The sequence below is a fragment of the Drosophila montana genome, unplaced genomic scaffold, assembly GCF_035044405.1.
Source record: "Drosophila montana isolate Dmon_TW-CO22-7 unplaced genomic scaffold, ASM3504440v1 contig_1853_1, whole genome shotgun sequence".
In the NCBI taxonomy this organism is placed as follows: Eukaryota; Metazoa; Arthropoda; class Insecta; order Diptera; family Drosophilidae; genus Drosophila; species Drosophila montana.
The window spans coordinates 1,194,975-1,222,914 of record NW_026996772.1 but is presented as its reverse complement, the minus strand read 5'-3'; the positions used below and the strand labels follow the sequence as shown (position 1 = coordinate 1,222,914).

The 27,940-nt window shown below is 45.9% G+C and overlaps 4 protein-coding genes across 7 annotated transcripts in view; 2 read left to right on the top strand and 2 right to left on the bottom strand.

Annotated features, from left to right (window-relative positions):
* Positions 1 to 1,328: 1,328 nt before the first annotated feature.
* On the bottom strand, positions 1,329 to 2,449 carry LOC135441197 (thioredoxin domain-containing protein 17). Its single transcript, XM_064700715.1, has 2 exons — positions 1,874 to 2,449; positions 1,329 to 1,793 (listed from the first exon to the last, which is right to left on the bottom strand). The coding sequence occupies exons 1-2, from the start codon at positions 2,016 to 2,018 to the stop codon at positions 1,516 to 1,518; spliced, it is 423 nt and encodes a 140-aa protein (XP_064556785.1). The 5' UTR covers positions 2,019 to 2,449; the 3' UTR covers positions 1,329 to 1,515.
* A 656-nt stretch (positions 2,450 to 3,105) lies between these two features.
* Fcp3C (Follicle cell protein 3C) lies at positions 3,106 to 4,234 on the top strand. The gene is made up of 3 exons (XM_064700669.1): positions 3,106 to 3,266; positions 3,326 to 3,915; positions 3,982 to 4,234. Exons 1-3 carry the CDS (start codon positions 3,263 to 3,265, stop codon positions 4,165 to 4,167), a joined length of 780 nt encoding a protein of 259 aa, XP_064556739.1. The 5' UTR covers positions 3,106 to 3,262; the 3' UTR covers positions 4,168 to 4,234.
* Positions 4,235 to 4,773: 539 nt separating this feature from the next.
* LOC135441169 (UPF0729 protein GD16342) lies at positions 4,774 to 5,806 on the top strand. 4 transcript variants are annotated; one of them, XM_064700667.1, is made up of 3 exons: positions 4,774 to 4,871; positions 5,007 to 5,096; positions 5,187 to 5,806. In XM_064700667.1, exon 3 carries the CDS (start codon positions 5,187 to 5,189, stop codon positions 5,538 to 5,540), a length of 354 nt encoding a protein of 117 aa, XP_064556737.1. In that variant the 5' UTR covers positions 4,774 to 4,871; positions 5,007 to 5,096; the 3' UTR covers positions 5,541 to 5,806. The 4 variants fall into 4 exon arrangements, with proteins under 4 accessions (XP_064556737.1, XP_064556738.1, XP_064556736.1 ...); XM_064700668.1 differs by having other exon boundaries at positions 4,787 to 4,855; XM_064700666.1 differs by lacking the exon at positions 4,774 to 4,871 and having other exon boundaries at positions 4,921 to 5,096.
* Positions 5,807 to 8,213: 2,407 nt separating this feature from the next.
* N (Notch) overlaps positions 8,214 to 27,940 on the bottom strand; it is a 51,318-nt gene continuing 31,591 nt past the window's right edge. The window contains exons 3-9 of the mRNA XM_064700591.1: positions 26,658 to 26,926; positions 26,377 to 26,581; positions 21,880 to 22,010; positions 10,264 to 16,634; positions 9,596 to 9,869; positions 9,068 to 9,532; positions 8,214 to 9,005 (exon numbers count right to left, since the gene is read on the bottom strand). Coding sequence (XP_064556661.1) covers positions 8,662 to 9,005; positions 9,068 to 9,532; positions 9,596 to 9,869; positions 10,264 to 16,634; positions 21,880 to 22,010; positions 26,377 to 26,581; positions 26,658 to 26,926 — 8,059 coding nt within the window. The 3' untranslated portion in view covers positions 8,214 to 8,661. The remainder of the gene's footprint in view (positions 9,006 to 9,067; positions 9,533 to 9,595; positions 9,870 to 10,263; positions 16,635 to 21,879; positions 22,011 to 26,376; positions 26,582 to 26,657; positions 26,927 to 27,940) is intronic.

The following is a 27,940-nucleotide window of genomic DNA, read 5'->3' as shown; positions in this document are numbered from 1 at the left end:
TATGATGTCTTTTGATGGCTTTTTTTTAACATTTAATTTGGTTACAATTACAGTAAGCTGTGAACTAGTTAAAGTTAGGCGTAAAACTAAATCTGCTAAACGATAAAAAACCATCTAGTTTTTGATCATTTCCGTGACAAGTCGTTCCCGTCGGTACATAATGATATTCAAGGGCAACTCGAGTTTGTCACAGCACGACCAGAAAGTCATCCGATCGTTAGCGTATTTGTCGATTTAATTTAATTTATGCTACTTTTTGTTGTTGTTGATGTGCTTCCAACTTTGCTCAAATATTTTTTATTATTATTATTTTTTTTTTTGACAACACGCAGACTTTTATTAGCACCACGCCGCCAAATGAACGAGTGTTATTTATTTGCACATGGACAAAAAAAAACACAAAAAAAAACTATATGTGGCATTAAGTCTTTAAAAGAAGGTTATTGGTGGGCCGAAGGGTGCCTGAAAGGAGCTTGAGCTCTCGGCCAAAGCGCAACAGTTATTGCCGGTATATGTGGACGGCTCGCCGCTAAGCACAACTCAGCTAAATTTCATCCAATAAAATGTAACAAACAAATAGCTACCGAAAACCTGTGCACCTGCCAACCCCCCACCCCCAACAGACAGCTGAGTCCAGTTTGGGGTGCGGGTCGCTGGCGGCTCTTAAAAAGGGTTTAAGCTGCTTTCGTGCAAATCTGCCGCAACTAACCGCAAGAGCTTCAGTTACTCCATCCACACACACCCGGCAACCCTTTACACACACTCGCTGTGTGTGTGTGTGTGTGTGTTTTTAGCCCTTTTACCTACATTTGATTTGGCTAATATTTAATGGCTGTTGCTTGTTTTTATGCACATTATTTGTTTGTAGAGCGCGAACTCACGCACAGTAATTGGCACGGGCACGGGCACGGACAACGGTACGCGGGTCTGACAAGCAACAATGCTGCGATAATAACGGTAAGCATGTAAACAGAACGACGCGTCACTTACAAAACGAAACGAATTGGAAGTGGAACCGAAACCGTAAACGAAACCCAAACCGAGCAACGGGCAGCAAGCGCTCTAGTGTTTACCGTTGCTGCTGCCACTGCCACTGCCACTGCTGCTGCTGCTGCTGCTGCTGCTGCTGTTGACGACGCGCCATACGATTCGTCCTGCCCGACGACGTGCGTGCTAATAAAACGCCGACGTCGTCGAGGCGGCCAGGTTGCGGCTGCTAACGCTGGCTGGTGCTGCTGCTGCTGCTGGCGTCGCTGCTGCTGCTGCTGTTGGTGCTGCTGTTGCTGTTATTAAGCGAGCCCCTCGAAATTGAGTGCAATCTCAAGCAATTGAGTTCGACTCGACTTCAGTTGAGTTTTTTTTTTTTTATTTTGCTGTTGAGTTTAACTCAACAGCGTGTTTATTGCGCTCTCTCACACACACACACAGATGCAGACTCTCTCGCGCACACCCACACGCACACACTCGCATGCACACCTCTAGCAAGCAGTTAATTACAGAAATGCGCTTATCAGACTATTTGCATGGTACCGTCTTCCCGGTGGCGCTCTGCGACTTGGCCTCATTAAAGAACAGCTCCAGCAGCTGGGGCTTCAACAGCTGATCGCCCTCTAAGCGCTCGGGACTGTTCCAGCGCAACAGCGAGGGTATCACGCTGAGCGAGTAGGGCGGCAAACGGAACTTGTTGTTGTCGCTGCGATCCTTCCAGGCGTCGCGATTGCCCACGTCCACGGTGTATATCAGCGCATTGGGATGGGCATTTTCACGAAACGCCGTTTCCACAAGCTCCTCAACTGTGCGCAGACTTATCAGCATGAATATATATGTGCATATATGTATATATGGCTATTAGCACGATCTTAAACGCACTCACCCTCCACACAGTCGGGACACCAGCTGCGACCCTTGCTGTCCTTCTCCCCAAAGAAATACATATAGATGAGGCAATTGCTCTTCGCGTGCACTTTGAGCGCATCCTCCAGCTGTTTGTAGCCCTGTATTGGTACGTATTGCGGCATTGTGCTTTTTCAGTGGCTGTTGCTGTTGCTGCTATTCCAATTGGTGACGGCGGCCTTTCTGGTTACTTTGTGTGTCGCTGCGATAAGTTTACGTCGATTTGATTAGCTTAATTCGACGTTTTACAGCCGTCTTATCGCCCCACAAATTGGTTTAATTGGCTAACAACAGCAACAACACTAAAAACGCCGCCCGGCAATTTATCGTTTCGAGAATGCGGTCACACACATACATCGCGCTGCTAATCTGTGCTTGGTGTTTTTTGTGCGGTATTTTTTTCGTGCGATATATCGGTAGCAACTATTGCTGCGTGCGATGCCATTCGAAATAGTTGGCAACGTGCATTGTACAAAAAAAGCGCGCGCCAAATTTAAAATTTAATTTTACAATTTCATCTTTTAAATTTTGTTCACATATGTATGGCTGTTTGTCATTGACAAAAAAAACCAATATATAATTGTCAGATCAAGTTTTGTTACTTCAAAACTGAATTGCCCACATATGCACGTATTATTATCTATACTTATTTATAATAACGAGAACTGCGGATTATACAGTCACTAAAAAAAATAAATACCGATCGGCTGGCACACACACACAAACACAAGCTGCGTACCCTACGCACTGTCTGTGCTGCTCTAAACGCAATCTATGTTAAAATTAAGCGCGATAAAAAAAAAACAGCGCATTCAAAAAACCGCATATTGGTATCGATTCCTATTGATTTCATGAAGAGTTATCGATGATTTGAAATAAATAAAAAAAAATACTAACAAGCTTTCATATTCGCTGGCACAGACGGGTTAATGCATGCAAGCGGACAGACGGATTATGATTTGATGCTGATCAAGAATGTATATACTTTTAACCCTTTTCAGCATATGGGTTTGGTTAAGAATTGCTTAAACAACATAGCTATGAGTCATATAGAGCGGCATATTTACCCGGGAAGCGCGCAACAAGTTGATGAATGAAAGAAATGAAACTGTGAGATTCCATTCCCAGAAACTGGATTTGTGCAACGCGGCTATTCCGAGTGCCTTGACCCAAAATCCAGATAGACGCAATGCCAGAAACAGTTGACGCAGCTGCGCCTAAACTTGAACTTTATGGAAGCGCGCAGCTAGCTGTTTGGGGGTCAGTCCAACAAAAAAGTGCAGACGTTGTCGTAAACGCAGCATAAAATGCGCCGGAGCCAAACGATTGGCAAACAGAAGTCAACGACGAGTCGAGACAACAGATCGAGATGGGTGAGTTGTGCAGCTTGTGCAGCAGCGTGGCAGGAACTAATCTCCCGGATGACTTGCAGCATGCAACAAGTGTTTGAGGGCGTCCCTGGTGGTGCTGGTGCTGCTGGCGGCCGTGGCCTGGGAGCAGCTGGTGGCGGCCAGCAAGATAGCCTACAAGAAGCCGCTCCACGGCAAGCTGAGCTACGTGAAGGAGCAGCGCTTTAGGCAGCGCACGACCAACAGTCCCGCCACAAGCAGCACAGGCGCGGCGCCTGTGGAGTTTATCATCAATAGCACGCCCAGAGCAACTACCACGGAGAGCTTAGTCAAGCTGGAGACGCAGACGGAGACGGTGACGGAGCCGGAGACGGAGAGCAGCGGCAATGGGATGCTAAGCAGTACGACGCCCAGCAGCAATACGGAGCTGGAGCCGGAGCCGGAGCTAGAGGCGGGCAGCAGCACGCCGGCTAGCCCGGACAACACGTTGCCATTGCCGCCAACGCCTGGCGATCACTTAAATCAGCCGGTGCCCTGCACCTGCGGCGTCTTCCTCTCCTCGCAGATACAAAACGGTTTGCCCGAGACGCCGCTCATTCACAATGAAATGGACCGCATGTATCCGTGCAATGCCATCGGACGCAAGCAGTGCCAGACCAAGTGCCTCGAGGCGGTGAGTGCCAATTGCCAAAAGATGCGCCCAGATTTGATTATCTTTAGCCGCTTTCCATCTTTCCAGATTGTGCAGCATTTGCCGAACTCGGCGAACATTGTGTGCGCCACGCTGGGACACAATTGCCACAAGGAGCGTGCCTACTTGTTCATCAAGAACTGCCACAATCAGTGGGTGAATACGAATCTGCAGGCGGGTCGTGAATATTGCTGCAAGGCGGGTTTGCCTTATCGTTGTCCATTGTTGGGCTGAGCTTAAAATGAATTTAGCAAAATTTTCCACGCGTGACTACAATAAAGGCTTAAATATTGACATAAAATCGAAAAAGTTTGATGTTTGCGAAAAAATACTATTATCGATAGCTGTTGGTATTTTTTTTGGTATTTTGTTTAGCGCATTTGCTGGCAATTTTCGATGCATTTATGAGTGATGTTAACTTTTTAATTTTTTATTTAAAAAGAAAGCAGATAAATGAAACAACAAAGAATCAGTATGGACAATAATTGATTATCTTATGATAAACTTTGTTTTGCATATTAAGCAGCAGCCATATTTTAATAGCTCGTGACGTCACAAGTGCTCAATGGTAAACTGGTCACTCTGCTGCATTGTTTTGAATTTTCGATGAATATATTTAATTTAATAAAAAGATATGCTGCAGCTGCAAAATCGTCAAGGAATATAGCTGCCACCAATGGCTGGATTTTAAATCAATATTATTTGAATTTTTAAAGCTAATCAAAGTGATCTTGATTTTGCTAATTTTATTGCGAACTCATTGTGTTTTTATATCACAGTAGGCTGTGCAATCAATTTTAGCAGCTTAAAAGCTGTAGAACTTTATATAGTCAGTTCAGGTTTGAGTCTGGCAAAAGCAGTATATTGTTTCTAATCAAGTCTTTAGCTGTAGGATATTATATATTTTTGAAGCCGGGACTAGGTTAGCTTAAAGTATAGTTAAGTAGCATTGAGTTAATATAATTATCTTTTGTTTTCTTTTCTTTTCTTGCCAATTTTTATATAAATGAGTTTCTATAAATTTGTTCGCATCTATTTGTGGATATTATTATTCATATCGGTTTTGTTTGTAGCGCGTAATTTGTCGACTTACTGCCTCAGCGTACTTGGTCACATTGATTCCAAATCAAAAGATAGAAGAAGACCACACAAGTGTTAACAAGGTGAGTTGCACTAATTAACACTGAATTGATGTTTTGATCGATTTATAGGCCTTTGCATTCCATAACCAATTACCTGCACCCACTCGCAAGATGGTTTGCGTGCCCTGTTTCATCATCCCGCTGCTGCTGTACATCTGGCACAAGTTCGTGCAGCCAATTCTACTGCGCTACTGGAATCCGTGGGAGAAAAAGGATGCACAGGGCAATGTGATCAAAGCCGGACCGGAATTCCCCTTCGAATGCAAGGGCGGCGTCTGCCCCTTTGTGCCCGGTGGCAACAAGGAGAAGAACCCACCAGCTGCCGAGGGCGCCACCTCTGGCGCTGAGGAAGTGCAGCAGACTGCAGCTGAATCTATCTCTGCCAACGGCCCTGACGCTTCCTGCACAACAAAACAAACGCCAATTACTTCGGAGACAAGTGCGGAGTCCAAGAAACTTATCTAAATTCCTGTAGATTTTTTCTATTGTTTTCTTTTTCTCATATTTTTTTTTTTGCCTGCGTGTGTGTGTGTGTGTGATTTCGACGACGAACATATGACTACACTAGTGGCACAATTAATGCGCACAGTAAACATTCCAGACATTGTCCCACCCTACACAAAACAATTAACGCTTAACAAAAATTGCTAATTCAACAAAACACATACAGTGCGGCTATGTACACACACACATATAATTAACATAAAATAAACCCAAGAGTGTGAGTGATATATGTATGTGTATGTCTGATTGATATTGATTTCCTGGCCTGTGGGGGGATATGGGGAGTTATTTAAGCGGGTCGATAAAGATTTCGAACGGAAATTTTACTTGAGGCTATCCTTCGGTTGCCTTTAAACATAATCAATATATATAAAACTCCTGTTTTTTTTTTTTTTAATATTATTAAAGAATGTCTTGTCAACAAATACCAAAAATAATAATAACACAAGTTGATTATAAAGCCTAAAGAAAATATATATGTGTTGAAATGTATTCAGTTTCGTTTAGTTTATTCAGTGAGGAATTTAAAAGAACATACCCTGCCACCTGCTCCTCCAAAGGCTGTGATAGGAGCTGGTTATGCGCTTGGAGGCCAGCCAGAGCAATGTCCAGCTGGAGGTACTATACATGAAAAAACTTGCCCAGATGGTTCCTCTATGGCTGTGCCTAGCTGGCCACGCCTTCTCTCATCCAAGACTGCAATAGAAAGCTCCGTGGGAAATGCTTGCACCTCCCAAAAGATGATGGATAAGCCCGTTCCTAATGCACTTTATATCTGCTCTGCTTAGGTAAAAGCACATTTGCCACCAATTATGCCTGTAATTTCAAAAATTGTAAGATAAGATCACATTTTAAGGAAATAAAATATGCCAAACACCGAAATCTTTTGCCTTTTGATTGTTATTGTTAAAAGCCAAAGCCAAAACCTTTCATTTTAGGTATCCCTGGCAACTGTGGGTAATTCGAACCAACGCGCTAGTTCAATTTTTTGCAATATTTATATTTTCGTAATATAAAGCATACTTTTGCGCTTATTTAAAGTAAGGAGCTTGGACACAACACCTGGGATTCGCACCTGCACCCTCGTTGCTCCATTTTACGCATGTTTTTATATTTACATAATAAAAAACGTTTTACTTCTGCGCTTCAATATAAATCTGTTGCTGCTGTTTCCTAAGAGTTAGAAGATAAGACAAACAGCCTTGGATTCGAGCCACCACCCTCGTACGATTTTTTGCAAGGTTTTTTATATTTTCATAATATAAAACTTTTGCCTTTGCGCTTCTTGAATGTTAGGAGCTAGGAAACAAAGCTGGGATTCGAACCAGCACCCTCTCTGAATTTTGTTATAATGTTTTTATATTTAAACAAAATATAAAACTTCCTTTTTTTTCTTCTCAAAAGTTATTGATGTATATATAAATATATACTAATATAGGTCTGTCCAACTACACAGATCTTTCCCAAATATAAGTATATAACTCTGTTATAAATGATTTCTTTTGTAAGTTACATACAAAATATATACATAAATCCATAAGCATTTGTTTTTAAAATAATTATTTTATATGTTTATTATGTCAAAAAAATTTGCATTTGCATGTTTCGTTCGCTGTTTAAGTTAGGACAACAAAAAATTGTACAATTTACACATTAAGATTAAGAAAAAGCGTAGCAAAACAACTAAAAAAAAAAAAAAATTAAATAAAAAATAGAATGAAAATGTGATTCGTGATTAACGCGATTACAAAAATGTTGTTGCATATTTTTTGAAAAAATACATATATTTATTTATATAAATCGGTTTATCGTTAAAAACTTAAGCCGTACCTTGTCTAAGTTAAAAAAAAAAACTTGGCGCATTTAATTGTTTACCAATATATAGATATATATATATATATATAGATATATATAGATATATATATTATAAAGTTTGTGTGCGGAAAGTTGTAATTTGTTGCGTCATCAACTTAATTCAAACAGTTATGAGAATCTTTTTACAATTTAAACTTAATATAGCGCTTTATGTAGAATTACATAAAAGTGTATATATCAAAAAAAATAATATATGATATAGGCTTGCAGAATGTTTCGTTCGTATTGTATATATAGCTAACAATTTTGTTTATATAAGCACTTCAGTTTCCAAACTAACAGCTAAACATTTAATAATTATGCAATTAGTTTAAAAAATTTGTTTGTTTTCGTTTTTTTTTTCCATTTTGTTCATTTTTGTTTTTTAAACTTAATAATTAAACGTAGTCGACGCTAAGAACTATTGATGATATTTTCTTATAAGTTTTTGCTTGTTTTCGCTTTCAATGCTTAAGTGCGTTTGCCGTTTGGCCAGCACGCATTTTACAAATACAAATACAAATACAAAATACAAATTACAATTAGAAATTACAATTACAAAATACACGTACATGTTAAATAGTCCATAATAAAAATAATTTGCGCTAATTTTAATTGTTTACTGGAAGCAGCGAATGTTACGCGACATTTGCAAATAAATATGAAATTATTTATTTCATTTACTTTCATCGAAAAACTGCGATCAACTTTTAGGTTTGGGTATGTGATATATATATATATATATATAAAAAAAAAAAAGAAAAAACTCTTGCAAACTGCTTACTAGCTTAATCTCTATATATAAATTTATATATAGATATGTGTGTTTATATATCTGGCATATGCATGCGATATATGCGATGTCAACGCGCACTGTACAACAAATATTAGAGTTAAACATTTAAATTACTACAATAATACAATAATACAATAATTATGTGTTGTTGTTTTTTGTTTGTTTTGTTTTTCCGGTTTTAAATTAAAGCTTAGGGGCTAGTCAAAAAAAATTAGAAGGTGTTGTGGGTGAGGTCGTTTTTTTGGATGAGGAGAGGAGTTGTTGTTTAAAAGTCAAAAACTAGCTCGCTAGCTAGTTGGCTGTCTGTCCGTCTGTCTGTCTGTCTGTCTGGCTGTCTGTCTGGCTGGTGCCTGCGCACTTTGAGTGCCCACACCTTTAACGTCTGCTGGTCGTCGCCATGCTGTGCTCCGGCTGCGTCTAGGTGCGCTTATGTCAAATGTAAATGGCCTCGGAGCCCTTGTTGGCCTGATGGCCGCCCGAGATATACAGATTGTTGGCCGCCGGCGATTGTACGCCCTCCGACCAATCCGAATTGCTGCGCGGCGACGATGATGACCAATGTCCCGGCGATTCTGGCGATGGCGTCGGATAGCTATCCAGCGTCTGGACCAGATGCTGCGGCGTATGTCCACCCGAATGTTGGCTGGGCGGCGTTAGGTACTGATAGAAGGCCTGATTGTGCTGCGACGATGGCGACAACATGTTGGTCGATGGCGACGAGCCCGACATTGAACTTTGTATCGAGGGCGGATTCATTTGACCCGAGTGAAATGAGTCTGCAAAGCCAAATCAGAATTAGTTAAGCTGGCAATAATTTCTTGGAGCGTATAGCGCTTACCCGGAGATCCACAAAATCCATTCAAGTCCAAACCGGCTGAACCGAACTCAAGGCCTCCAATTGCTTGTTGCTGCTGCTGCTGCTGCTGCTGCTGTTGTTGCTGCTGTTGCTGCTGCTGCTGCTGTTGTTGTTGCTGCTGCTGCTGCTGCTGCTGTTGTTGTTGCTGCTGCTGTTGCTGTTGCTGCTGTTGCTGCTGCATTTGCGGGGACAACGTTTGCATTATTGCACTGCTTTTTGCATTATTGGAGGACTGGGGCGCCAGCATGATGCCCATATCGCTGCCCGTCGGCGATATGATGCCCAGGCTAACCGGCGAGCTCTGCGGCCCCATGGAGCCATTGCCGCCGCCGAGCAGACTGTTCAGATTGCTGCCGAATTGCTTCTGCTGTGTGGCATGTCGCATGGCCTGAATGTGTGTCGGCGATGTGGGCAAACTGGGCCGCGACTTGGCCGGCGATGGTGAGCCTAAAAAAAATATACAGATACATGTTAAATTGAATCGAAGCTAGCCAGAGCTGCGGTACTCACCCAAATAGGCGTGCGGCGATAGCGCCAAGCTGCTCTGCACCGAGTGCGGCGGCGACTGATTCGAGTAGGGCGGACTGAGGCCCTGCTCGTGACCGCCGTTGGGCGCGCCGTTGACCAGGCCGCATAGCGTATTGGTGCTGCGTCCGCCGCTCAGGCCCAGCGCCTGGCCGTTCAGCATTTCCTGCTGAAATGGCGAGCCCATCGAATAGCCATAGTTGTCCAGCTTAATCATGTCCAGGCTGTTCGCCGGCAGCGATTGCAGCGACTGTGCGTTCTATTCAAAGAAAAAAGTAAACATAATGAATAAAATATATATATAATATAGAGGAACTAATGCAAAATTTAAAGACAATCAGCTTAGGGCTTTTAACTCGTAAAATGGTTTGATTATTATCAATTTGCTGGGAAGACCTTAAGAAGTGGAATACTGCGTAGCTGCATTCCAAAGTTGGTGGCTCTGGCTCTTTAAGTTCTCGAGATATGCTCCAGACAGTTAATATGATACTGTGGTAAACGTTAGGTGGATATAAGCAAGAGCAATTGAAGAACTGCGAGAAGCTGAGATTGAGGCGGACGGCCAGTTGGGAGGATGCACGGACGGGTTTGACTGTACCGACTCGACTGTTCTCATTTTGGTTTACTTTGAATAAGCTTTGCCGTAGACTCACCTTGATGCAGTCCTCATAGCTCGGCGGCTGTTTGGTGCCGTTGTTGTTGCTGTTGTTGTTGTTGTTGTTGTTGGGCGGCGCTGCCATTGCATTCGAGTACATGGAGCTGGTGTCGTAGGGGCTCGGCAGATTCACCAGTTGCCCGTTGCCGCTGCCCCCGCCGCCGCCGCCGGCTGTTGCTATTGTTGGCGGCGGCGGCGAGTCCAGATCCGTGCAGTTGTTGGTCGCCAGTGCGATCGCCGACGAAGTCAGCAGCTGGGCTGCATTCAAACCGTTCATGGCCTTTTTTGAGGCTGCGTTGCTGTTGCCATTGTTGTTGTTGTTGTTGTTGTGATTGTTGTTGTTGGCCTTTTTTGAGCTGGCCTTGCGCCGCAGACTGGCCATGTTGCCAGCAGAGGCATCCAGCGCATTGTCCGGACTGTTGCCCTCGATAAGCTTGGCCTTCTTGGCGGCCTTCTGCTTGGCCGCCTGGCTGCTCTGTTTGCCGGCCCCGCCGCCGGCCGATATGACCGTCGGCTGTGTGATGAGCTGCGGCTGTTGGCCAGGCGGCGGTGATCCGATCATTGCCTGCGGCGTCATGCTAATCATTTGCGGTGAGCGCGGCACATGCTCGTCCAGCAGCCGGACAATATCATGATGCAGCCGCTCGCTGGCCACGTCACGTGGCAGGCGGTCCATGTGATCGGTAATCTCGCGATTGGCAAAGTTATCGAGCAGCGCCTTGCAGGCCTCGTAGCTGCCCTCGCGTGCGGCCAGAAACAGCGGCGTCTCATCCTTGTCGTCCTGGGCATCGCGATTCGCGTGATGCATAAGCAATATATTTACCGCTTCCGTGTTGTTGACGGCGGCGGCCCAATGGAGCGCCGTTTTGCCCGAGTTATCGGCCGCATTGATGTCCGCATCGGCTGTGATCAGATCCTCGACCATGCCCTCGATCGCTAGACGGGCGGCCAGTATTAGGGGCGTGGTGCCATCATGCATGCGTGCATTCAAATTGGTTGCCCGATTGCGCAACAGGATCTGAAAGACGCCCATCGCATCGGCGGCAACAGCCGCATGCAATGGAGTCCGGCCCGTATTGTCCTGGCAATTGGCATCGGCGCCGGCATCGAGCAGCCGCTTGGCCGCATCCGCGCGGGCATAGCGTGCCGCCAAATGCAATGACGTCTCGCCGGTCTTGTCCATGGTCGCGTTCAGTTCGGCGCCCTGCGCCAGCAGATCGGATATCACCTGGGCAGTGCTGTCCTCGTTGTTCTCAATATCCTCGCCGCTATCCAGGCCGCCGCCGCGCACAGCGGCAATCATGAGCGGCGTCAGGCCGCACGGACCGCGTGCATCCACATCGTGCTTGCCGCCATCCTGATGCGCCGGCGGCGTCATAATGGCGCGCACATCGGCCACATCGAGATGCGCCTGCGACCAGACACGCGGATCGGCCTCCTCGTATTCGCTAATCATCGTATGGTCGCTGGCATAGCCGACGCTCGTCAGCCCGGCGACGCTGCCGCCGCCGCCGACGCCGCCGCCCAAGCCGCCCAGGCCGGACAGTCCGCCACTGTTAAGCTGATCCGCACGTTGGCGCTTCGGTTGCGGCATATCGGACTCATCGTCCGACCAGTGACTGCCGCCGCCGACACCGCCGCTGCCGACGCCGCCGGCAAGCTGATGCGCCTGGGCCTGGGCCAGGCCGACTTGCTTGTTCAGGTTGCGCATCTCCTGGCCGTGGGGATCGCGACGGCGACGCGACATAACGGCCGCGGCGGGCGCACGAAAGCCCTCCGGGAACCAGGTGACGCCATGGGCACGCTTACGCTGTGTGCCCAGCATAATGCCAAAGAAGACCAGCGCGATCACGACCAGGACAATGCCCATTATCACGAACTTGACATTCGCCGGCGACTCGGTGCCATCGCCCTCGCCGGGACTCTGCACGCCGCGCACACTGTAGATGGGATATCGATTGGTGAACGTGTGCTTTGCGGCGGACGCGGCCAAAAATTCGGCCGCCTCGGTGGCCCGATTGAAGCATTCGGTACATTTGCGATTGTCGATCTCCAGATAGATTTGTATGCCCGTCTGGCCGTTGCGTTCGGTATACAGGATCTTGTGCTTGCGTCCAAATTCGGTGTCCTGTATGTCGGGCATGCGCGAGGCGCCCTTCCAGCTGAAGATCATGTCATTGCCGAGGGCATCCTTTTTGACGCGCACCGTGGTGCGCAGCACGTGGCTCATTTCGCGCAAGAATTGCGCCTGCTCTGCCCGAAATTGTCGCATATCCATGAGCATCACCACGGACATGGCGCCCTCGGCCAGCTGGGCGGATTGCTCCGATTTCTCGCAATCCAGACCATCCCAGCTGCACTCGGCATTGTTGCAGCCATAGTCGCAATAGCCATCGCCATAATGCTTCTGGCAGTAGGCATCGTAGATGGACGCACATCGCTTCAGCTTCTGTTCGCAGTCGCGGCCGTCGTACAGGCAGGCGGCATTGTTGCAGTCCTGATTGCATTGGCCGTCCATGAAGACGCGCCAGCATTCGCGCGCCGTGCAATTGGCCCACGGATTGATGCCCAGCGAGCAGTCGTTGCCATCGAAATTGCACGCATACGTATTGCATTCGGAATCGCAGACGCCGTTGCTCTGCTTCTCGGGACAGCCGCGCTTCTCGCACAGCGCCCGCTGCTGATCCAGATCAGCGGCATAGATGCCACCACCGCCGCCGCCGCCGATGCCGCCGCCGCCGATGCCGCCAGCAGCATTCGGTCCGTTGCCCATGTTCATGGAGCTGCCAGAGGAGGAGGAGGAGGAGCCGCCGCCGCCGCTGCCTCCGCCAGAGCTGACGCCCGACCAGCCGGCATAGCTGGCATCATAGATCTCGCAGCGCTTGCCGGTCCATTTGCTCGGACAGAGGCAGTCGTAGTCGCCCAGCAGATTGTCACAGGCGGCGCCCTGCAGGCACGGATTCGGCTGGCATTCGTCCAGCGTATCGATCTCGCAGTGCTGTCCGGCTGTGCCGCGACTGCATTCGCAGCGATAGCCGCCGGCGTCCTCGATGATACAGTTGCCCGCCCGGCACGGATTCGAGTCGCAATCCTGGCCGCTAAACTCACAGTTCTTGCCATAGTAGCCGTCGGCGCAGACGCAATGATGTCCGCTCTGCTTGGTGCTGCAGACGCCGCCATTCTGGCACGGCGACTTGGCGCAAAAGTTGACCTTGTGCTCGCAGTGTCGTCCCATGTGACCCGGCCGGCAATTGCAGTGATAGTTGTTGACCAGCTGGACGCAGTCGAGGGTGCCGGCATTGGAGCACGGATTGCTGAGGCATTCGTTGATGTCGCCCTCGCAGCGTGCGCCGACAAAGCCGGGCGGACAGGCGCACTCGAAGCCGCCAACGCGATCGATGCAGCTGCCATTGTTGTGACAGGCGCCCGGCTTGCAGTCGTCATGGTTCAGTTCGCAGAGCATGCCCTTGGTGCCCGGCGGACAGCTGCAGCTATAGCCGTGCACAAGATCGTGACAGGTGCCGCCATTCTGGCAGGGATTCGGTGCACAGTCATCGATATTTAGCTCACAGTTCTGGCCCTGGAAGCCCTGCCGGCAGCTGCACTGATAGGCGCCAACCAGATCGCGACAGGTGCCGCCATTCTGGCAGGGCTGCGAGGCGCACTCATCGATATCCTGCTGGCAATAGCTGCCCGCATAGCCCTGGCTGCAGTAGCAGACGTGGCTGTTGCCGTGATTCTTGCAGGTACCGTTATTGCACAACTGCTTCACGCTCAGCCCCTTGCGCTGGGCCGCATCCTGGCAGCTGATCATCTGGACATCGCACAGCTTGCCCGTCCAGCCGGCGGCGCACTTGCAATTGAATTGATGCTTTAGCTGGCTGCAACTGGCGCCGTTCTCGCACGGCGACTGGGCACACCAGTCCACGTAATCGGAGCACTGTTTGCCCGTAAACCCGCTGGGGCAATGGCAGGTGTACTCGTCGCGCTGCTCGTGACAGGTGCCGCCATTGAGGCAGGGCGCCGAATCGCATTTGTTTAGCTTATATTGACAATTGGCGCCGCTATAGTCCGGCAGGCAGCTGCAGTTGTAGCCATTGATGCCGTCCACACAGCTGCCGCCATTTAGGCAGGAGCTCTCCGTGCAGTCCTCATCGTTCGTCTGGCAATCGATGCCGCTAAAACCGAGCGGACAGGTGCACGTATAGCTGTTCACATACTGCCGGCAGGTGGCCCCATTCTGGCAGGGCATGCTTAGGCATTCGTTGATATCCGTCTCGCAGTGCTTGCCATCGAAGCCGTCGACACAGAGGCACGAATAGTCGCCAATGCCGTCCAGGCATGTGCCGCCATTCTGGCAGGGAAACGAGGCGCAGTCGTCCGTATTGATGGCACAGTCCCGGCCCTCGTAGCCCTTGGTGCACAGGCAGCGATACGAGCCGGGCACATTCAGGCAGCTGGCGCCGTTGCGACACGGCGAACTAAAGGCGCACTCATCGATATCCTCGTCACAGTAGCGTCCCGTGTAGCCCAGCTTGCAGGTGCACGAGAAGTCCAGGAAATTGGGACTGGGCGTGCACTTGGCCTCGTTGCGACAGCGATTGCTCGCGCACGGATCCAGCTGGCTCTCGCAATTGAGGCCCGTATAGGGCACCTTGCAGACGCACTTGTAGCCATTGACCTTGTCGATGCAGGTGCCGCCATTGGCGCACGGATTGCTCAAGCAGTCATCGATATTCGTCTCGCACTTGTGACCCGTATAGCCCGGCATGCACTGGCAGCTGAAGGCGTTCAGCTTGTCGAAACAGCTGCCGCCATGCTGGCAGGGATTGCTGGCGCACTCGTCAATGTCCAGTTCGCAGCGCTTGCCCGTATAGCCGGGCGGACAGTGGCAGATGAACTCGTTGATGCCGTCCTCGCAGCGGCCATCGTTGACACAGGGACTCGAGGCGCACTCGTCGACATCGCTCAGGCAGCGGGCGTCGTAGAAGCCGCGCGGACACTCGCACTTGTAACCATTGACCAGATCCATGCAGACGCCATTGTTGGCACAGGGATTGCTGGCGCACTCATCCACATTGAGCTCACAGTGCTGGCCCGTGAAGCCGGGCACACAGCTGCAGCTGTACGAGTTGATGCCGTCGATGCAGCTGGCTCCATTGTTGCACGGATTGCTGTGGCATTCGTTCACGTTAATCTCGCAGTTCTTGCCGCTGGTGCCGGGCAGACAGTGGCACAGATAGCTGCCCACACGGTCGACGCAGTGTCCGCCAAATTGGCAGGGATTCGATTCGCATTCGTTGATCTGTTTCTGGCAGAGATAGCCCGTAAAGCCGGGATCGCACAGGCACTTGAAGCTGTTGTCGCCATCGATGCACTTGCCCCGATGGCACGGACTCGAGTCGCAGTCGTTGATATTGATCTCGCAGCTGGTCCCCGTATAGCCCGGCGGACACTCGCAGCTGTAGCCGGCGATGCAGTCGTGGCAGATACCATTGTTCCGGCACGGCTGCGATTGGCAGTCGTCGATGTTGATCTGGCAGCGTGTGCCCGTAAAGCCGAGCGCACAGCTGCACTTAAAGCCGTTGATCTTGTCGTGGCAGATGCCGTCGTTCAGGCAGGGACTCGACTGGCACTCATCGATATCGATTTCGCACTGGGTGCCCGTAAAGCCGGGCATGCAGACGCAACGAAAGGTGCCCGGATCGTCCAGGCAGCTGCCCTCGTTCTGGCACGGATGTGATTCGCATTCGTTGATGTTCGTCTCGCAGCGCGGTCCGGTGAATCCCTGCGAGCAGTTGCACATAAACGAGCCCGGCGTATTCACACAGATCCCATTGTGCTCGCACGGCGAACCCTGATCGCACTCATCAATATCCTCGGAACAGTCGACGCCCTTGTAGCCGGTGGCGCAGGAGCACGCATAGGAGCCATTTATCGGACTGGTATCGCATATGGCATCCGAATGGCAGGGATTCGAGGTGCACGCATCGTCCAGGTGGCACAACAGACCCGTCTTGCCCGCCGTGCAGCGGCAATAGAAGCTGCCCACGCCATCGATGCACGTGGCGCCATCAAAGCACGCCGCCTGGACACAATCGTCAATGTTCTCGCTGCAGTCGCTGCCGGCCCAGCCGTTTACACAGATGCAGCTGTAGGTGCCGTGGGTGTTCGTGCAGGTCGCTCCGTTCTGGCAGACGGACGGACGCAGCGCACACTCGTCCACATCCACGTCGCAGTAGCGACCCGTAAAATTGGGCGGACAGTTGCAGCGATAGTCATTGATGCCGTCCACACAGGTGCCGCCGTTCTGGCACAGATTTCCCGGGCAATCGTCGATGTTCTGATCGCAGTTCTTGCCCTCGAAACCTGAAAATGAACAAGGAAATTGTTTGACGAATTTCGATTAGATTTGCATTTAGCTGAATATACTAATATCTATTGATAATACCAAATTGATCCCAAAATATACGGGGTATTTTCTTTTTAACAATTCGGATAAGTTCCCAAGTTTAGGGGTTTTAGGGTTTTTATTAAAAAAAGGTTCTTAACCAGGAATACTTAATCTTCTTTTTTTTTTCTTTTTTTTTTTTTATAAATATTTGAATATATGTACATACATATGTTCATAGAATTCCCTGATACTATATGTATATATATATATAAGACATTTTAAGCGCACTTAGATTCTAAACAGAGTGAATTATTGGACGGAAGTATTCCAATTTTCGTCCACTAATTTGTGGTTATGTTTGATCATTCATCAAAGGAATGCGGAATAAATTCATGAGGTTCAACATGATTTAGCTATTTAATTTGGATCGAAATTCTTCAATCAATATTGAAGCCAATTTTTGAATATATCAAAAATTTACTGAGACGTTTTTGAAATGGCGAAATGAAGAATTCATGATCGAATGCTATGTACGATTTATTGGGGCAAGAATATACATAATTGGGCTTGGAGAATATAGAGAACAACGAAGGTAATCATAAATCTTAAAAATTATTTTTGAATTCAATCGTTATACCTAAAATACCGACAGTTTGATTGGTTCGCTAAACGGTCACACTGCAAGTGAACATGTGTACATATGCATACATACATATGTACATATGTATGTGTACGCATGCAAGTGTGTACATACATGTGTACATATGTATGTGCTCAATGAAGTGCATAAACAGATTTATGGACAACAACACAGCATCATAAAATGCTTCAATAAACGAAAACGTTCACAACAACAACAACTGGCCAGGGCACGAACAAAAAGTGGTTGCCAGGCAATGCGAAGAAGGCGCACAAAGCGCAGACAACGCTTAAAATATGTCCATACATACATGTGTTCATAATGTATGTATGTATGTATGTATATGTATTTGTTCGGCGGCGTATGCAGCTGTGTTGCACATGTTTTGGCAGCCAGATGGAGTCTCAGCGTCGAGCACTCAAAACGAGCTGGATTGAGGGATGAGAGCGTTGAGAGCGCGCACACAGGTAAGTCGAGAACAACAGCCGGCGCTCAGTCGCTCCCTTATGCTAGCTATCTCGCTCTGCAAGTAGAGCTCTCGCAGTACGGCTGCGCGCGCTCTCTGGTGGGTTGCGCCTGCGGCGATATGTTCATACATACAAACACCATATACATATAGACATATAAAAAGACAGCGACAGCAGCAGCAAAGCGAAAGAAAAAAACTGCGCGCCGCTGCGCATGCGAAGCGAATGAGCAAACAAAATGTAAAGAAATAAAACAGACGCTCGCATGCGCATACATATGGATATGTATGTATGTATGTATGCATGGGTGTGTGTGTGTTTGTGTGTGTGTGTGTGTACAACACGTCTTTGGTTGTTCTTTCCCACGGTCTCATATCTGGCCAGGCAGCTATCTGAATGCGCGCCAAGCAAACGAGCGCAACGAGCGTCGTCCACGAGCGCGCTCGCTCGTTCGCTCGTTCGCTTCCCTATTTATCCACAACACAAACAGAACCACAGCAACAAAACCAACAACAACAATGCATAAATGCTGCTTATGCTGCGCGCTAGCTTCGGCTCTCGTTTGGGCAGTCGGTACTCGGCACGCCTCGTCGCTCGGCTCGATCGAGTTTTCTACTGCTTTTATGCTGTGTGCGTGTGTGTGTGTGTGTGTGTGTGTATATGTGTGTTTAGCTACGCTTCGGACTTCGACTTTGTACATTGCGCTTTACTTTGTGCTTCATTCGAGGAATTAAATCGCACTTTATGTTGGCCCCTCCCCCCTCCCCCCCTCCATTCCTATACCCGACACTTCAGCCATACATGCTCGCGATCTCTGTCTGCTGAGTGTGTGTGTGTGTGCATGCAATGGAAGCTTCGCGCGCTCTTTGCGGCTCTTGGCTCTGCTCGCCCACAGCTTTTTTTTAATGGCTTTTCTTGCTTGGTCGGTTTCGCTTCGTTTTGGTCTTAAAAGAAGGGCCTAAAACACACACACACACACATATACACCTTTATACATGTATATGCATATGTTTATGTGTATGTACGCTTGGAGCTTGTTGTCCCAGCCCAGTTATTGTCATTGCCTGTTGTTGTTGTTGTTGCTGCTGCCGCTGGGCTGATCGATTTTGTTGTTGCTGTGCACAGTTTTTTCTTAATCTTTTTTTTGTGGGCATTTTTCTTTTATTATTATTGTGATCTTATATTTGTGTGTGTGAGTGTGTGTGTGTACTTGGTTGGGGGACTGCAACTTGTTGCCTGGGCCTGGGATGGAGACTGGAGACTGGAGAGTGGCATTTTCAATGCATACTTTTAAAAATAAACCAAGGCAGGGCAGCAGCAGCAACAGCAACAACAGTAGCAACAACAGCGTGCATCTGCTGATCTGTTGCACACATGTTTCATGTTCGCGCTTCATGCCACACAACCATCAGCGTTACCCAGTCACTTAGTGGCACTTTGAACTCTAGACAGCAGCTGCTCCAGTGACTCTCAAACCGCGAGCAAATTTAATGAAACGTTGCAAACGAAGATACGCTGCACGCTCAAATTATGCAGCCCACCCTCTTATATGTGCGTATGAGTGTATGTGTGTATGTGTGTGCCCATTTAAGTCAATTGGTTGCAACAATTTGCATGAGTTGTTGGTCCGTTGGGTCAATCGACGACCTGTGACAAAACTAAAGGCCTAGCAACAATGTTGCCAAGCAATTAATGTTAACATAAAAGCGCCGTTCCGAATTCCGTACAAAATTTAAATGTTTAAAAAATGTCTGCTGTTTAGAAAGTTTGCCATTGACAAGGCAAGGGAACAGCTACGAAAATAGCAACACTTTTCTTATGATGCATTCTTATCATAATCGTTAAAAGCGACAGTGTTGATAAGCGCACAACAGATATGTATGTATGTTTTTTAGAAAGCTAGGGAACGTTTGGAATTGGCACATGCACGTTATGTTTCCATTTACGGCTAACGGATTTTAAAGCATTTGCAATCATAATTTAAAAATCGATAAATGCCACGACTGTTATCGAAAAAATGTGTGTGTCTGTGCGAGATTCTTCTGAGTCATGACTCGCCACGAGCCACGAGCTGTGGCCCAGGCTGAGAAGCGCGGCTGCCCACGCGGGGCCAAACTCGTTTGCTAGCTTTGACTTGAGAGTCAAGCGCGCTCCCAAATCCGCCGCTGCCCCCCGTGCATTATGTCCAGTCCATTAACCAGTTGGCTGGCATTATTCATCATTCATCATTCATCAGTTGCAGCAACTTTTACCCCAAAGAAAACGCATCCCATTTCGGGCAGCACAGAGCGGATCATGGGCAGCCCAGCTTGATCTTCTCCTCCACTCTCATTGTGTGCATCGTTTTCCATTGTGCATGACCTCCTTAGGGCGTAACTGTGCTTAAGCATCCCAACAAGGCAGTGTCCAGCAAGCATCGTCCATGGTCCATTGCCGTTGACTGAGCCGTGGCTGATTTATTTGTAATTTGCTTGCCCCGGCAGAGCAAATTAAGCCAGGCGCTCGATTTTGATGCCTTTGACTGACTCGTCGTCGACTCGCTGCTCCTCAGTCCTGCTGCTGGCGGGCTGTGGAGGATGGGGGAGGGTTTCTGCCTGTGCTGGGAAACAAGTTGAACGACTGTGCGCTGCTTTTGTTATGTCGGTTTGTGCCGCCCGTTTTGCATAATGAGTGCAACTCCGCCCCCTCTCCGCCTCCTTGCAGCAACAATTCCCACTGGCATCTCCCGCGCTACCAACGTGATGTCCACAGGGCGCTTCGTGTCGTGTTGTTGTAATTTTTTGTTTGTGTGACTGGCCTGTTAAAGTTGTCGTTGTTGTTGTCGTTGTTGCTGTTGTAATTTCTGTTGCTCAACACTGGCACAAAAGGCGTTATAACATTTTCCATTGCATTATTGCATTTTCCAAGTTGTTTCTTGTATTTTTTTTCCTTCTTTTTGTCTGCATCTCGAAATTCCTGGTCCGTTTCATTATTGGCTTGGTCCACTTCAATTGCCGCCTATGGTCACACTTTCACACGGCCAGCTCATTAGAATTTTTGATTGGGCGCAATTAAAATAAAGGCCACTCCCACCAACTCTGCCCGTCCGCTGCACTTTTGCTGGCATTCGCCCCCCATTCGCACTACACACTACAATGCAATTCATTTTAATTGAAGTGAATTAAATGAACATTGCACAAACACACACACACACACACACACACACGAATGCCATCATAAATATGTAAAATGTAAATGTTCGCAATTTACATGTCTAAATTGAATGCGCGACAATTGACTCCAGCTGTGCGCGAGGGGTCAAGGGGGGGCGGGGGAGCACTAAAGGGGGCTTTGACATTCATTTAAACCATTGACACTTGCTTTCAAAACGGCGTCGATAAGAGCAAATGATATCGATTATTGTGCTAAATGTGCAGAAATGGAAATGAAACATGCCTTGTTAAATGCCGCTCTAACCTCACATAGGTATGATTGAAAATTATACATGCGTTGCTTAGCTTGCGGAAATGCAAATGGAAAATGTCTAGTTAATTGTCTAATCTAACCTCACAAGGGTACGACTGAAAATGAAACATGTTTTGCCTATCTTACGGAAATGGGAATGGAACAAGCCAAGCTAAATGTCTGCTCTAACATAAACAAGTATACGATTGAAAATGAAACATGTTTTGCCTATCTTACGGAAATGGGAATGGAACAAGCCTAGCTAATGTCTGCTCTAACCTCACAGGGGTACGTTTGAAAATGAAACATGCTTTGCTTAGCTTGGATACAATGAACGAATTGCTATAAACTCAACTGAAGTATTCTACGCACACGTATTTCAAAAACTTTTCAAAAACTATATTCAATTTCGAATATTTTTTATGATTTAACTAAAATATTTCCTCAAAACGTTTTATTAATTTCATATCAGAGAGAATTTAGCGAATATTATTTCTGAAAATGAATGCTTTGGACAATAAAAATTTCTATTTGCTTATAAATGATTTACTCTACACAGCATAACTGTAAACCTATCGATAACACTTTCGATAAATTTATAAACTGTTCAACTTCACGACAACAAATATAACTTAAGAAATAGAATAATTATTTGAGCATTTCACTTACCACGTGGACATTTGCAATCGTAGGTAAGTCCGTTGGCGCGGCATGTGCCGCCGTTTTGACAGGGAGACGGCGAGCAGGGCTTGTACTTGGTATCGCAATCCTTGCCAGTGTAGCCAGCCGGGCACATGCATCTGGAAAGGGTGAAGTGGCATAGAAGTAGAACTGTTAGAATGATGTACGAATGGCAATTAGCAGGCGGTTGCATGGCCTCCGAATGTTAGTTAATTGCAACGTGCAACGTGCAGCGTGCAGCGTGCAACGTGAAACGTGCAACTTCCGTTCGAGCGAAATGTGTCTTGTGATGGACATGGCATGCGCCTTGTCCAGCTGCTGGTCTACGATTGCTCTCCCGCCAGCTCTAGTCAAAAGCATGATCGCAAACGTTGCTCTCTTCACTCATTTACGCTCTCCCTTTCCCGCTCTCCCGCTCTCTCGCTCTCCCACTCTCTCTCTCGCTCTTGCGCTCTCTTAGTTGAACTGTCTGCCACATTTGCTCAGAGTTGGTGGCATTAACCGGTTCCTTGGGGCTGGGTACACAGGGCCGCAACAATAAAAGCCAATATGTACAACAATGTTGCCAGCTAGTTTTTTATATACATACAATTTATATACATATGTATATATCTATAGATACATTTGTACACTATATTTTTACCATTGTTTTTTTTCTTTATAGTATTATTATTATTAATATTGTCCACTCTCTCTCTATGGTCTGCCAGTGTGTTCATTGATTTTGGGCATTATACCTCACAAAATAAAGTCTTGGAAAACTGCAACGATTCTTAAGAACCGAGAACTGTGGTCTGTTTAAACTGGTTCTCATTGGCACCGTAAAAGGGAGCCGCCGCCCCCCGCCCACTGTCTTAGCCGCATTGCGTCTGAAGATGGCCGCTAATTATGGCCATTAAGCGCATTTAATTAAATTAAACAATTAAAAGCCAACAAATGCTTAAATAGGCAACAGGCCTCGAGTGCCGCAATGCTCTTTGGGGACCTGTGCGGCTGGCCAATGAACCGATCCCCCCACCCCTCTGCCAATTGCAGCCCCTTTGAGGCACCGTCCTCTCTGGCCTGCTGCTGACCAAATTACACATCGCAAATTGCTTCACCTTCGCTTTGGGCAAAACTAACGAACGAAATTCAAAATTGATTTTTGATTGACATGTGAAACTCAGCGGGCCAATGGCCCAAGGCGTTGATCATGCCGGGGCTGAGGATCGGTGGGATCTGTTGGTTTCGGCGGTCTACTAAATGCGGTAGACACAAGAACTGCGAACAGTGCGGGGACCCACCACAACGCCATGACTGATCTGCGGTGGATCATTAAGTCCGGCGGTGAGTGCACTCATCGCGTGAGTGATACTTGCTTTGGATCGCTTCGAGAGTATATTCTTGACCATGGCATGGAGTAGTTGCGGCGACATTTGATGCACTTTGTGTCATTTTGGCAAATGTATTCATGAATACACTCACTTTTTATTCGCATAAATAGTCTCTCTCAAACATCAACTAAGATGAACAGACACTTTTCATTTTATTTTCTAACAACTTAATATTCATACATTCATGAATACACTCACTTGTTATTCATGAATACTCTCATTTGCTTTATATGTACATATATATTCATACAAGCTCATAAAGAATCAATGCATACATACACGATTTATTTACATATTCATAAATACACTCACTTGTTATTCATACTTTTACTTTTATTTGTTTTATGCGTACATATGAATATATATGAGTAAAGAGATGTATGCATTCACTTTTGAATAACATATTCATAAATAAATTCAATTATTATTCATGAATACACTCATTTGGTTTGTACGTACATATGAATAAAAGTACATAAATGCAAAAATGTACTCCTTATTCACATATTCATAAATAAACTCACTTGTTATTCATGAATACACTCATTTGGTTGGTACGTACATACATATGAATATGAGTACATAAATGCACAAGTGCACTATTTATTCACATATTCATAAGCATACTCAATTGTTATTCATGAATACACTCACATACACGCTCAGTTTCAGTCCTCTTTCACAGATTTTGCTTGTTTGCAGCACTAAATCTAGTCAAATGACAGCTTAAGAATATTTATTTGGCTTATGGCCAAATGTTTATATATATGTAATTGCTTGTCTATTCATATGCAAACCTATTCATATTCATGCGCTTTGGCATGACTAAGCTTACGGGTGTATCATGTATCGCTGTCCACTAAATTAACGATTTTATTTAAGTGAACAAAAAAAGCAATTTCCATAACGCTTTATTTAAGCATAAACAAAATAAAATCGGCAAGTCAATGTGAATATTATGCGAATCGATCGAACGAATGCCGCAAACAGTGGCTGCTATTTAAACTGATCTAAGTGTTTCATTGATAAAAAAAGAATACAGGAATTAATATTTCAGTTAATCGTTGGCAGAGACTTTAAATTGGCTACTTAACGGGCGGATACGTTGGGCGCATTTCGAATGATTGCAATTTATGGGGTGGCCCTCCCCGCCCTTACTGGGCAACCTCTATGTAGATGGCGGGGCATACTATGGTATAATGCCTGCCTGGCCACAACTTACAAATTGTCATTTAGTGGCAATATACAAGATCGAACCTTCTCCATAGGTTTATGCTAATTACAAACCAAAAGTCAAATCATCGGGTCATTATACAAATGGCAACAAAAAAAGAAGGAAAAAAAAAGCAAACACAGTAAAACACATGTTCACATCGCACTTTTCAGCTCGAATGAGTTTCTAATTCGATTTCTATACACTGTTTATGAAAGTCAAAGAGAGGTATATTAGTTTGCAGCAGGCGTGCTAAAAAAGCGGTTCACGGTGCAAACCCATTCCAGATATGTGAACCTGGTTCTTTTCACATCAAATAAAAGAGGTTTTAAGTTCAAATGTATTTTGAATTCAATTGATATGCCCTGTTTATTAAATGTAAAGTGGCATATTAGTTTTCAGCAGGACTGCAAGCAACAACCAAAAAGCGGGTGATTCGGTTCACGGTTCAAATCAATTTTTGATTTTTTGTCACAACAATCAGCCCAGTTTTTGGTTCGCAAATTTAGTAGTTCCTGGTTCAAGACAACTTTCTGGATTCAAGCACGGTTCGTGAGTCTGGTTTATCATATTTCCTAACCCAGTTTTTGGTCCTATATTTTCAAAACTTGAATGAAGCAATTGAATTTGTAATATTTTAACTTTTATATAGCCCGTTTGACTGAATTTATATGGGTTTGAACCAGTTCTGTTCAACATGAATGCAACTTTGATGCTCGATTTGCCGAACTTGGAAGTGGGATTCAGTTCTAAAATCTCGCTAAGCGCAAGCTTATAAAGATTATGAATATTTAGGTGGAAACTTTTACAATTCGGCTTAAATAATTAAATCAGAATCAGAATATACGACAACTGGCAAATTTCTTGTTGATTTCCTTGCCACTTCCATTTCCTTCCGCCTGTTCTGAGCTCTTAATTAAATTGCGTACAGTGTATCTGGCAGTCATTAGCGGCCGCCTGCACAGTGATTAATTCGGGGACGCCTCCCCCAAGCGTTCGTTTAGCTTTGGCTTAGGGTATCTGGTAATTTGTGTGTGCTACGAATTAAAAATGCAAATGTTGCCAATGAAATAATTTAATTTACATGTCGGACGGCGCGAACCAGTTGAGTTGAGCTACTAAACAAAGCGCCGGAAATTTCAGTTAGTTGCGACGTTTCTTCTATTTGAATGCAACTGTTGTGTGCGTGTGTGTGTGCGAGTGTGTGTGAATGTGAATGTGTGTGTGGCTGATTAAATTCAATAGTTGTTGTATATTTTAATTAGAGTGGAAACTTGGTCCAATTGCCAATTTGTTTTTGTGTTTTGGCCAAAATCAATAAACTATTTTAATCGCCTCTCTATGCTAATGCGAATTCGGTCCGAAAATGTTTCGTGTCCGGCGAACAATAAAGACCCGAATTCGATTTTATAAATTATTAGTTTTAAATAGTCATTAATTTGGCACACAGCCGCAAACGGTTTTTCGATAAATTAGATAAATATGCAAATGCGACGATTTGTTTTCTTTGATATACTCTAAGCCCGATTCTCCTCTCCTTTCCGCCTTCCCTCTCTCGCTCCCTCTCCCTTGTACAATCGGAACGTGTCTGATCTTTTGTCGAACAAGCAGCCAAATTTGCACTTGTCATGCGCTGAGTTATGAACCAAATATATCAATGACACTGGCTGAAAGTGATGCTTAAACAGATGATGCCAAAACTGGCTGCAAGCACAAACGAAATCGGATGAGCCCAGCTTAAAACCGGAACCTTGGTACACATGATCCTAGTCTAAGCTTCATTTGAATTGATTGTCTTCATAAAAAGATCTCTAAGAGCATAATACGATTCACAATGGATCAGCGATCGAGCGAGAAATAATCATTAATACATTTAATCTAGTTTTGTGATCTACTTACTGATAGGAGCCGTGCGTGTTGACACAGGTCCCGCCGTATTGACAAGGATTCGATTGGCACTCCTCCACATCCTCGGAACATGTGTGACCCGTAAAGCCAGGCGGACAGTTACAGCTGAATCTGCTGCTGCCGGCTAAAGCGGAACAGGTGCCGCCATTGCGACAGGGTGAGCTGGCGCACAGATTCTGTGTCTGGCAGTGATCGCCTGGCGGGCGAAACAAACATTATGGGCAAGAGATTAAAAATCGGATTGATAGCCAAGTTGTCGAAAAAAAACTTACCCGTATAGCCATTGGCACAGATGCAGCTGTACTCCTGAAGCGTCTTCAGCTGGCAGGTGCCGCCGTTGAAGCAGCGCGCCTGGTCACAAGCATTCGCCACCGCAATCTCGCAGAGCGACTCCTCAAAGCCGAGCGGGCACAGGCACGAGATGCCAGGCCGGCCATTCCGAAAGGCCACCTGACAGGTGCCGCCATTCTGGCAGCGTCCATGGCCCGTCAGGCAGGGGTTCCGATGTTCACAGTTGTCGCCAACATAGCGTGTATCGCAACTGAAATAGATGCAAAGCAGATATAGATAAAGTATCTCTGTGTGTGTGTGTGTGTGTGTGTGTTTGTGTGTGATTGCAAATTCCGATGCACTCAAATGTTCATCTAATGTATGCGCTTATAATACTAGTATATAGTTTATGAACTCGCTCCAGAGCGGACACTGGTCAGTGGCAATCAGATTTTGCGGCGGCAGATTTGTGTCCATCGATAAGCGGCAAAGTGTTAAAGCGGCTGACAAACTGACAAAGTTGCCTCATTTCCGCTTACGGAGCAAAGCCAACAGGCAAAGCAGCTACCAACTGGCTCTCACAGCCAGCGACAGCAGCCTCGACAGCGTTACACTTGCAGAAAAATGCATGTACAAGACATAAACAAGAATTTCTCTATCTATAAAATCGATGTAAAGGACATAAACAAGAATTTCTATAGCTTTTAACGATGCATTTAGCTCAACTTTATGTGTGTGATATGAAATTTAATTACGTTAGCAAGCAATTTATTTATCGATAGTTTGGTAATTTATCGATTATAGCAAGTACTTTATTTATCGATAGTTTGATCATTTATCGAAGTTTTAAATCAGTCGCGAAAATGTATTTTTAATTTTTAAATGGAACTGAGATATAGAAATAAAATGTTATATTTACTTAGTGAACGGGACTAAAATATGCAAATTTAATTTTGCCGAAAAAAAAATTTTTTTAATACAAATTTGAATGATTTGAACAAGAAAACTTATATATATTTTATAAGTAATGGGTACTTTTGGGCCTTGCTTGAAACATGTTTATTCTTTGCGTCCATTTTTATTAAAACTAGGTTAAATTTTCCAAAATCGAAGAAACACTCATTTAATCATTTTTTTGATATTGTGTTTAACAACTATTTTGAAGCTCTTTGGCTTGGTAAGCACAAAAGTTGTATACAACCCTATTCCACCTATTTTCCACAGTTGCAGATGGAATGGTAAAAAAGAAGTGGTTTACAACTGTAATCTGCCTATTCTCCACAGT